This window comes from Bison bison, unplaced genomic scaffold (genome assembly GCF_000754665.1).
Source record: "Bison bison bison isolate TAMUID 2011002044 unplaced genomic scaffold, Bison_UMD1.0 scf7180017864282, whole genome shotgun sequence".
NCBI classification, from domain to species: Eukaryota; Metazoa; Chordata; class Mammalia; order Artiodactyla; family Bovidae; genus Bison; species Bison bison.
The window spans coordinates 310,810-322,788 of NW_011494854.1; the positions used below are offsets into that span (position 1 = coordinate 310,810).

At 40.0% G+C, this 11,979-nt stretch overlaps 1 protein-coding gene across 2 annotated transcripts in view; it reads right to left on the reverse strand.

The window, feature by feature from the left end:
- Positions 1–2,890: 2,890 nt before the first annotated feature.
- The window catches only part of LOC104995508 (bile salt export pump-like), a 22,098-nt gene continuing 13,009 nt past the window's right edge, over positions 2,891–11,979 (reverse strand). For both annotated transcript variants that reach the window (XM_010849385.1, XM_010849384.1), the window contains 4 exons: positions 8,673–8,780; positions 7,170–7,191; positions 3,934–3,985; positions 2,891–3,157 (listed from right to left, as the gene is read on the reverse strand). In XM_010849385.1, the coding sequence (XP_010847687.1) occupies positions 2,915–3,157; positions 3,934–3,985; positions 7,170–7,191; positions 8,673–8,748 (393 nt within the window). In that variant the 5' untranslated portion in view covers positions 8,749–8,780 and the 3' untranslated portion in view covers positions 2,891–2,914. The remainder of the gene's footprint in view (positions 3,158–3,933; positions 3,986–7,169; positions 7,192–8,672; positions 8,781–11,979) is intronic.

Here is an 11,979-nt window from a genome sequence, read left to right on the forward strand (position 1 = left end):
GAGAAAAGCCAGCTCCTACATTGTACATGCATGTTTATGTTGATAAGATCACTGAGTTGCTTGTATAGTCCAAGACTAGCACACTGATTAGGGTAGGTGGAGACACTGTACTTTTAATGTTGTACTTTTTCCAAGAAAGAAATCTGTGAAAGAGTTGGGTAATTTTGGAGGCACATTCACTACTTCCTGGTAAGAAAACATCCCCTGCCTCTCTTCTGTCCCACCCAAGTTCATTTTCACAATGATCTCATCACATGAAAGCTAAACAAACATTTATTCAGAATACTGCTTATTAGCAGTATTCTTGTCAGTGACCATAATAACTCACATTTAAAATATTTAGCTCTTCTGTGTGAGCTCCTAGTAAAGGCCTAAGAAAGGTGTGGTCTACACAATTTCAAATAGCCTTATGAAAAAAAATTTTTTTTAAAAGACAGATATCTATTTACATGCTTGGTATCATGTGAATTCAGCCAAAGCCAAGGAATTTCTGAAAGCCCTTATTTGCTTTGAACAATTTGCTCACCTTCAAGTATATGACCCAGTAAGAATCAATAAAGTGTGAATAATGGGTATGTGCTAAGTTTCCCCAGTTGTGTCCAATTCTGCCACCCAATGGACTGTAACCCATCAGGTTCCTCTGTCCATGAGCTTCTCCAGACAAGAATACTGGAGTGGGATGCCATTCCCTCCTCCAGAGGATCTTCCTGACCCAGGGATTGAACCCACATCTTTTATGTCTCCTTTGGCATAAGAGACAGGTGGGTTCTTTACTGCTAGTGCCAGCTGGGAAGCCCAGTGAGTAATGGGTAGGCAGCCTTTCTAATGGATGCCAGTGATGCAGACATTAAGGGCATATTCATTCTTCAGTTTAGTAAATATTTACGAGCACTTGTTATCTTGAATATGTCTCAAATACTGCTCCCTCTAACATTTATTTCCAATTTTTAAGGCATTATAGGATATACTTTCAGGATTTTTCACTTGCAGTGTTTGTTTTCGTGAGTGTTATTAATTTATTGTTTTCCAGTTGCTCAGTTGTGTCTGACTCTTTGTGACCCATGGACTACAGCATGTCAGGCTTCCCTCTCCTTCACTATCTCCCAGAGTTTGCTCAAACTCATGTCTATTGAGTTGATGATGCCATCCAACTGTCTCATCCTTCATCACCCTCTTCTCTTCCTGCCCTCAATATTTCCCAGTATCAGGGTCTTTTCCAATGAGTCAACTCTTCTCGTAGGATGGCCAAAGTTTTGGAGCTTCAGCTTCAACATCAGTCCTTCCAATGAATATTCAGGGTTGATTTCCTTTAGGATTGACTGATGTTATTAACAACTGGGGTCTTTTTACATACGTAAGTCTGAATGGATTTTTTTTTCAAAGGGGGAAGTGATTAGTTCACATTTTGTAGTCATATCACTCTGTAAATATCAGTTCAAGTCTTCTGTTCTCCAACATAAATGAAAGAAAATAAAAGATTGTCATTGTGAATTCCCTGCGTGTCCAGTGGTTAGGACTCTGCAGTTACACTGCAGAGGACTCAGTTTCAATCCCTGGTTGGGGAACTAAGATCTTGCAAGCCACATGGTGCAAGTGAAAATATTTTAAAGACTGTCATTGAAGACAGTCTCTCTTTTATACAAATTGTTATGTTACTTCCAAATTTAGAAGAGAAATATACACATTTATATGTTGGAAATTTATTTCTTATGAGTAGGCTTATTTTTTTAAGGATAATTCTGTACATTGTATGTTGTCCTGTACTTTTCTGTCAAGTGCTAACCAGTTTATAACTACATACTTATCTGCATGGTCATTGATTTCATGATGGTCTCACCAATTAGACGTGAGCTCCACAAAGATAAGGACCATTACTCATAAGACACCACTGTAGCCTTTATGCTTACACATTTTCCTGGTACATAACTGGTGTTCCAAAAATTTTGGTTGAATGAGTAGATGAATGAAAGATGCTAACAACAAATATTATAGAAGAACATTAGCAGTTTAGAAGGATTTGTCATAATCTGGAGTCAAGCCTATAGAAAAAATTTTAAATGGTGGAGAAAAATATGAATCACTTGAGGGAGCCATTCCGAGTACCTCTCTAGCCAGGATGTGCCCTGCTTTTGATTCTTGAACCTGAGTGAATTTATATGTGAAAATGATCTTGTTCTGGCCCTGAGGCAGCATGAGGCAGGCTGCAAAGTCCATGCTGTGACAGTGAGTCAACCCTGTGTATACTGCAGACTCACTGATTACGTGGCAGCCTATCAGGCTTATCACAGACAGAACAGGGACACAGTGAGCTCTGGCTAACTCTGCATGGCTGTCTTCTGTTCTTAGCACCACACCAGTCTTTCACAGCAACTCAACTGCTAGTTGAGGCCAGTGACCCCTACTCCAAGTCCGAAAGCACAGGAATGATGAAATTCCCATTGTAGAGAGAAGACTAGTGTCAAGTGGGTCATCAGCCACAGCCACAGAAGTTGGGGGACAAAAGAGAAGAGAGGAAGGAAGGAAAGAGGGGAGGACGGAAGAAAGAGGAAGGGAAGGAAAAGGAGGTCTCAGATATGAGGAATGACAAGGACTCAAGTAAAATTTATGAGTCACCTTCCAATGATATTAAGTATCGATAGTGTCATTCTCGAGCCTACGGTCTACAAAGCGTGAAATTTGGGTACATATTTAATGAGTAATTTCCAATTCTGTGTTTTGTTGCTGTTGTTGGGATTTTAAAACCCAGTGGAATAAGAACATCAGGGCAGAGTAATTTATAGAAATATGTGTAAATATGTTTCTGTTCACTCCATGTTAGATACCACTCCAGGTCCTTCCATAAGGTTCTCTTTACACATTTTGAATTACAATCTAAGATATGAGCAAAAAAAAAAAAGTAAAAACAAATAGCAGCCTACCCGCAGCGTGTCCCATTTGTCATGTTCTGGTTGAGGGAGTCGTTGGTCCACACTATGGTGTTATTCACACATGCTTTTCCAGGGATACTGAGTTCTTGTAATTCCATGTCATACTCAATAAAAACATCTGTCATTGTGCCAAAAATGAGTAGCACGCCTGGATAGGCTACTCCATGGAGAAGTGCACATAAACTCCCCATAGACATCAGGCAAATGTCAATCTTTGAAGAAAATCGAAACTTGAAAAACAAAGGATTCAGAGATCATCTATGGGTGAAAAGCAGGAGAGGTAGGAGGACTATTTAATTTTAGTTACTAGATTCTGATAAATAGTGTTCAACACCAAGTCTTAAGGGAATCATTTTAATTGAAATGTAGAGTTTCACTAACACTGAAATAAACGATGCATCAATTATCCAAGTCATTAAACTGTTACCCTGTTAACTCATGTTCTTTCTTTTCTAGCCTCTTAATTCATTCTCTTTACCCCAAGAGCTGACTTTAGTTCTTAGTTTTTCATCCCCAACTTAGAGGGAAAAAATCACTGACGCTGATGCTATTGCCATGTAGATGCTCCATATGGCTTATTCAGCAATAGTAGAAATTGGCTCCCAGAACTGATATTGATCATGAAGAGCATCTGCTTGTGCCCCGAAATGTCTCCATTTTGCAAATTTGAAGAAAATACCTACACTATGGAACTTCTAAAGGCATCATAAGAAAAAATATGCATAACATGATACTGTGACAATTTTCCTCACTAAAATGATCATTAGGGACTTAGAGATTATCTTCTAGAACACTTTTCTGATCTACCAGATAGAATGTGTGTTTAATCAGCAATAGTTTCTAATTACTAATCCACATGTTGTCACGTAGACAAAGTTTATGACTGAAACAAGTGATCACTATAGTTAAGCACCTGCCAATATGACTAAAAAATTAACATTTTCTCCATGATCTGAACAACTCACAGTTGCAAAACCTATGCCATTAATCAGCATAGTTTTATTACCAATCGAAAGAAGCCAACTTGACTGCTACCACCTTTCTTCTCATCTTGTAACCTGAGGAGAAAAACAGGGATTTACAGACCATCCTTTCCAAAACAATGAGAAATTCTCCCTAAATTGTCACTTCATGAGTCATTCTTTAGTAAGAATGAAAGTCCCCACTGGCTGTGAAATTCTTTCCAAAACTGATATCTTAAAAACTGGCTATTACTTTTAGATTTACCTCTTCTAGCAATTTCAATATAGCTGTGTCTCTTGTTCAGTAGAGATTCACTGAGGTTTTTTCAGAGAGGTTTTTTCTCTCTTTGAGAGAAAGCAAAAAGTACTCTGCACCCCCAGTTGCAGTAACAAATAACTGTGGAACCTCAGTGTTGACCCTCAATTTATATCTACCTTCATTTCCTTGTGAGTAAATTTTGGTGGTTGTATTATCTAATTTATTGCTTCTAGCTCTTACTTGCAGCTACATCAAATAGTGCTGATATGAAACATTCAAAAACTCCCATACTTCCCTTAAAACCACATTTACTTACTATTTCTTATTCAATTTATTGCTCAGAAAATTGTACTTAACCCATTCTTGAACTTTCTAATGCCAAAGAGGTCTAATTCACCTAAGTTATCTACCCAAGAATACACCTTAGGTCTTATTTTCACCTGGAACCGCTCTACTCCATTGGCTCTTTGGGAATACCCATGCATCTTGTTTTCTCACCTCCTTCCTCCTTCCATACCTATTTGTCATCTCAGTTGAGACCCACAGTTCTTTGTGTGTTAGCTGCTCAGTCATGTCCCACTCTCCCACCAGGCTCCTCTATCTCTGGAATTTCCCAAGGCAAGAATACTGGAGTGGGCTGCCATTTCTTCCTCCAGAGGATCTTTTCAACCCAGGGATCAAACCTGGGTCTCCTGCATTGCAGATGGATTCTTTACCATCTGAGCCACCAGGGAAGCCCAGTTCTTTAAACCCTCCATTTACTTACAATCACTAAACACCATCAAGATTCTCCTTCCTTCGACTTGCCTGGTGATACACTGGATAAGAGTCTGCCTGTCAATGCAGGGGACAGGCACATGCCTTGGAGCAACTAAGCCCATGCGTCACAACTACTGAGCCAGTGCTCTAGAGTCCACAAGCAGCAACTACTGAAGCCATGCACCTGGAGCCTGTGCTCTGAAACAGGAGAAACCACTGCAATGAGAAGCCCAGATGGAGAGTAGCCCCACTCTCTGCAACTAGAGAAAGCTAGAGCAAAGCAACAAAGACCTGTCACAACCAAAGATAAAGTAAAAAAAAAAAAAAAAGATTCTCCCTCCTCCAGGCATTCTAGGTCCCATTGCCAGCCATTTGGACCATGCTTTCACCATCATCCTCAATCCTTTTTTCCAAATTCATCTTTGGAAACTCCATCTCTGCATTTCGCTGTTCCCCCTTCTCCTTCTGAAGCCAGGCTGTTTGGCCTGCTGAAGACAACCTCTCCACCGTCTAAACAGATATCAACACGTTGTGCTTAGCGCTCAGCTGCCCTAAGCTTCCCTTCCAGCTCAGGGTGGAATCACAAACCATTGCTGACACGTCCAAAGCCCTCTGTGATCTGGCCAGTTGACTCTCTTACCTTGTTTCCTCCTGCTTCACTCCACCCGAGCCGCCTGGCCTTTCTGCTGACTTTCATCCGCACCAAATCTGTTCCCACCTCTGAGTGTTTGCACTTGCTATTTCCTCTCACCAAAGTGTTCTTTCTTTGGATAATAGAGTGGAGAACTCCCTCACCTCCTTCATACCTTCTCTCAAAAGCTGCCTTTTCAAGGGGGCCATCCATGGTCAAAGTCTTTATAATTTCAACTGTCCCCCCACATCATTTCAAATCTCCATTTCCATGTTTGTTGTTTTTTCTTAGAAAGGGGATGATAAATTATCATTATCTACCATGCTATATATTTTATTTATTTATGGTGTTTATTATGTCTCCCTCACTAAAGGGGCGAACTCTTCAAAGGCATGTTAAGTTCCTCAAGACAGAGATTTTTGCCTATTTTTTTTCTTTTCTATATCCTCAGCACCTAAACCAGTGGCTGATACCCAATATGTATGTATGTGTATTAGTTGCTCAGTTGTGTCCGACTCTTTGCAACCCCATGGACTGTAGCCCACCAGGCTCCTCTGCTCATGGAATTCTCTAGGCGAGAATACTGTAGTGGGTTGCCATTTCCTTCTCCAGGGGATCTTCCCAGCCCAGGGATTGAACCCATGTCTCCTGGATTGCAGGCACATGCTTTACCAGGCAGATGATACCCAGGAAGTCCTCAATTAATATTTGTGAAATGAATAGATGAATATGGTCTCCAACCTCAACTCAACCCAAGGTACTATACTTAATTCCTCTACAGATTGTTCCCACTCCCCTCAGCGGCTTTATCAAACTTTCACTGTGATCTTCTCACTCTTCATTACCACATCTGTGCAGACATAGGTTCATTTTCTCTAAAAACCGAAGTACTCACTCAACCTTCCTGCTCATCCTCTCACTGAAGCTCATTTATCTGCATCCTTCATTTCTCTGCATCCATGCCCTTTTCCATCTGTTTCCCACCCAATGAGACAAGAGTGGTTCTTCTGTCCTCAACTGACCCTACCATTCCAAGTAAAATACTACTGTTACCACAACCACCAGCTCTCTTTGTCATGCAGTATTAACACTTAAAATGTTTTACACATCTTCAGCCTTTACCTTTCCACCACCTCCATTTCAGAAACTTAGCTGGCATCCTTATCTCCTAAATCAGACTCCACTAATCCTGTCCTCAAGTCAAATTAGGATAAACTGATATTTGGTTTCTAAGAGAATTTTAACTCTTAAAGAGAAATATCTAGTCACTACATTTTAGGTTTCTACAATTTGCTTTTGGGAAGAATTGGGATTTTCTTCTGTAAAAAGAACTTCCTCTGCAACCATGAAATCTTACATATCCAAAATTTCCTCTGCTTGTTTAAGTCAGAAATTCTGTGGGGTTCCTGGACATATAGGGGATATTTGAACCTAATCCAGAAGGAATATTCCCAAAGATTTTTGAAATCAAATTATAGTAATGTTTTAAAGAGAAAAAGAATGGATTATATACACCATTTGTAGGCAGTGCAACATATATAAAACATATATTACTTCTGCTTTGTGCCTTTGATATGAATATTAGGGGAATTATTTTGAAAATGTGTTGCATTGTTGAAGCAGTCACTTACTTTGATTTTTTATCATTGTTATCTGTCAGGATAAAAACAATACATAAAGCAGTTAATCATAATGACAAAATGAAACATAATCATTAACAATTTTGCTCTGGAAAAACATTTCTATGATTATTTTATTCATGGAACAATACAAAATAATTATTTGCTTTTTCACCTTTCTCTCTCTTCCTCCGTATTATAGAAGAAAACACCCTTTCACATATAGGACTGCTCCCTTGACTACATTTTCTCCAGAAAATGAAATCTTTTTATCTTCTGAATGCTAACTAAAGACCAATATTTGTAAATTAGTTACAGAAAAATCTGATTTTTTTTGAACTACCAAATAAAATGAATACTTATTTATTGTTTGTTTTTTTAGAAACATCAGAATTTATCTACTTAAAATACAGACCATAAATCTACTTAAAATACAGACCATAAAATACAGACAATATGATGTCATTGACACCCCTGTGCCAGTAGAAGCCATAGAATTGAGGCATATATTATTTTCCCCAGCATAGGTCAGAGCAGATGGAAGGGAAGAAGTGAAAGCGGGGGTTCAGGGTCATGGGCATAGGGAAGCCACAGTGAAAGGAACCCAGGATTTTAATGTCAACCATCATCATGGGACAGCACATCCTGGTTCCCCTGGCATTTTCATTTCATTTCATACAGAGTAAAGAGGCATTATAGTGTAGACAAAGATTAACTTCTCATATTTGGGAATCAGAACTGGGTTAGGATTATGGCTCCTTTAATCAATAGCCATGCAATCTTTGTCAAGCTTAAGATAATGTATCTAAGTCTCAGTTTCCTTTTCTATAAAATGTCAAATCATAGGACTTTTGAAAATAATAATAGCATAGAATCATCTGCCTTACCACACTCTAGGTACTGGTGCTATGGATCCCCATCCACTTTACCTCTCTCTGGCCAGCAGTGTCTTTGTACCATTCCTCTCAGAGAGCAATGCTCACTAAATGCATATTACTATAATCAATTATAGCAATATATGAATAAAGGTAATAATAATGAAAGTATTGAAAGTGTTAGTCACTCAGTCATGTCTGACTTTTTGCGACTCCATGGACTGTAGCCCACCAGGCTCCTCTGTCCATGGAATTCTCCAGCCAAGAATACTGGAGTGGATAGCCATTCCCTTCTCCAGGGGATCTTCTTGACCCAGGGATCAAACCCAGCTCTCCTGCATTTCAGGCAGATTCTTTACCATCTGAGCAAGTGCTAAAACAACCCCAGTCTATCCAGGGAAAAAATATTTATAGTGAGATGCTTTCATTCTCCTGGGATTTATACATTCTTACCTAGCACTCTCAGCAGTTACATTACATGGATTCTTGGGAGAAATACCCAGGTTGTGCAAGAAGAATATGAGGTAATAGTTCTACTTATTGTTGCTGAATTTTCTCTGCTCCTTGAATATCTTCACTAGTTTGTTCCACTTTTGTTTTGTTTTTTGTACAAGAGACAATAAGATAAAAGGCCACTTACATGAGCTGTCTGACTCAAAACCATGATTGTCCTCTCCAAATTTCTTCACACTGCGAAGAATTACTGAGTCAGACATAACAATTGCAGTTCACAGCAAAAAAAAAAAACCTAGAAAATAAAAGAAAAGAGTGACTGCAGAGGAAGACAAGATGGTGAAAGAGTAGCCAGATGTGCAGTACATCTCTCTCTGTGGATACATCAGGAATACACCTTCAGATGCAGAAGATCTCGCAGAACACCAGCTGAGAGCAGACAGGAGTCCCTGATCACTGGAAAGGAATATATAGATCCAAAACTCAGCAGGACAAAGGAAGGAAGGGGAAAGAGGAGGATGAGCAGGACTGGACCTGCACCTGGGGTTAGGGGAACTGAAGCAGGGGTCAGATCCCCAAATTGAAGCAATCGTTTGAGACACGGGGGAAGTATTTGAGGCTGTTGGAGAGTGAAGCAGCTGATCTGGGACTGTCTGAATGGAGTGAGAACCAGACAATCCTTGCTGCAGCCGTATGTACCCTGGTCAGGGACCCAAGTCTCCTGAAATACACAGTGTCTGGGAGCTGGAGCATAGGGACTGGAGAGCAATCCCCGGGTGAGGGTTGCTGATGACTGCTGGGAGACAGCCCAGAGGGACATGAGGGAGGAGTCATGGTGGAGAATATCTTCGGAGAAATGCTGAGTAGCCACTGAAGCAAAGCGGTACTGCTGAGTCATGTGCAGGGGGAGGAGCCATCACTGTAGCTTCTCTCCCCCCACACGCTAGTGCTGGCAACTGACCAATAGAGAAAGACCCCAGAGAGGGTCACCCTATGAGTGTCTGAGGCAAGAGCAATAGAGAAGGACCCCAGCCAGTGGAGACATTTGAGTGCCTGCTGCACCAAGCAACAGAGAAGAACTAGCCAGAGAGGCCTTTTGAATGCCAGCTGCCAGAGGCTAGAAAAAGACTGTAATAGTGCCATAGCTCCTGTGCCTGAGGCCACCAGCATCTGTGCACACTTGGCACCACCAAGGTCCCTGTGATCCAAGCAACTGAGCCACCTCCACACCCGGTCCTCACTAAGGCAGACCTAAGTCTGCCAGGGCAGCCTCAGGAGCAAACTCCTGTGGATGACCCACACGCAGAGGTGGGGATAAAACCAATTGAACTCCAAGGGCAGTGTGGCTAAGGAAGAGGATCAAAAGCCTTTCCACCAGCTGTACAAGTTGCAGATTAAATCCACATGATCAGTTAGGAAGACTGTGTCTATGGAATATATAAAAGGACAGTGAGAGCTATCACAAAAGAAAACACACTAGCTCTAGTAGCTGTGGACATTGTGGGCAAGAACATGGCAGGAATAGGGCCAGATCAGTCTGAGCTGTTCCCACAGCAGGTCCAGACATCAGGCCGGTATTGGAGGGCATCCCAGGGAGGCAGAGGTGGACTGTGACTCACAGTGAAGGAAAGGACACTGGCAGCTGAGATCCAAGAAAAACACGTATTATTGTTCATATATTTTAATTTGTTCCATAGTTGATCCTAGTTTTTTTATCTTCTTTTTTTTTCTTCTTTGTTGCTATGGTTGTTGATTTTATTATTACTATTAACTCTAAGTTTTTGAGAATTTTTTTAATCACACTTTTGGTTTCCTTTATATACTTATACCTTTTCATTGGTTTTTGTGATTCTGTGGGGCTTTTTTCTTTTTAAAATTTTGTTTGTTTGTTTGTTTTTCTTACTGTTCTTTTCCTGCTGTAGTTATTCTTTAATATATACAAATATTTTATTTCTTCCTTTTCTTTCGTTATTTCACCCTGTTTGTAAGTTTGTTTGTTTTCTTTGCTTATTCTCCAGTTGACACTCTGCTTTGGTCTTGTTTACCAATTTGTGTTTTAGTTAGTTTTGTTTTTAATCGGTTGGTATCATTTTTGGTTTTCTTTGCTTTCCAAGTCACTGTCTTGAACTTTCTTGTCTTTGGACTATTTTGGGTTTTGTGTGTGTGTGTGTTCCTTTGTTTTTGTTATTATTTGCTTGATTTTGTATTTACCATTTGTCTGGGCTCCTCTTTTATTTATTATTTTGTTTTGTTTTGCTATTTTTGTGTTTTTGTTTTAATCCCCTTTAATGCAATAACAAATGGCTTGTGGAGTGTCAGTTCCCCAGGCAAAGATTGGGCCTGAGCCTTTGGAGTGGAAGCTCTGAATCCAGGACAGTGGACTGCCAGAGACCTACTGACACCAGGGAGTATTGATTATTGAGAACTCCCATGAAGACCTCCACTTGTGTCTAAGACCTGGAATCACCCAACTGCCAGCAGCACCCAGTGCAAGACACCTCACCCAGCCAACAAGTAAGACAAAAACACAAACCCAATCATTAGCGGAGAGGCTTGCCACAGACACCTCAAAACCGACCACCTCACAAATCCTGTCTATCAGAGGGAAAAAAAACTCACCTCCTCCTATCAGAATGCAGACACAAGTACCTCCCAACACAAAGCCGACACAAACCACTGGACCAACCTCACCCACCGAGGGCAGTAACCAAAAGGAAGAAGGTATATGACTCAAAAGCCTGGGAAAAGAAGACCTCAGACAAAGTAAGTTGGAAAAAAATGAAAAGACAGAGAAATATTACACAAATGAAGGAACAAGGTAAAAATTCACAAGACCAAATAAACAAAGAGGACATATGCAAACTACATGAAAAAGAATTCAAAATAATGATAGTAAAGATGACCCAAAACCTCAAAAATAGAATGGAGAAAATGCAAGGATCAATTAACACATTTAACAAAGACCTAGAAGAAATTAAGAATAAACAGGGACAAGCAACACAATTACTGAAATTAAAAATACTCTACAAGAAATCAATAGCAGAATAACTGAGGCAGAAAAACAGATAAATGAGCTGGAAGACAGAATAGTGGAAATAACTGAAGAACAGAATAAGAGGAGAATGAGAAGAATTGAGGATAGTCTCAGAAACCTCTGGGACAATATTAAAGGTACTAACATTTGAATTATAGGGGTCCTAGAAGAAGACGAGAAAAACAAAGGGTCTGAGAAATTTTTTGAAAAGATTATAGTTGAAAACTTCTCAAAACTTCCCTAATTGACAAAGAAATAGTCAATCGATCCAAGAAGCACAGAGTTCCATAGAGGATAAACCCAAGGAGAAACATGCCAAGACACATACTAATCAAGCTAACAAAGATTAAACACAGAGAAAGAATATTAAAAACAGCAAGGGAAAAGCAGAAAGTAACATACGAAAGGAACCCCATAAGATTAACAATTGATCTTTCAGCAGACACTCTGAAGACCAGAG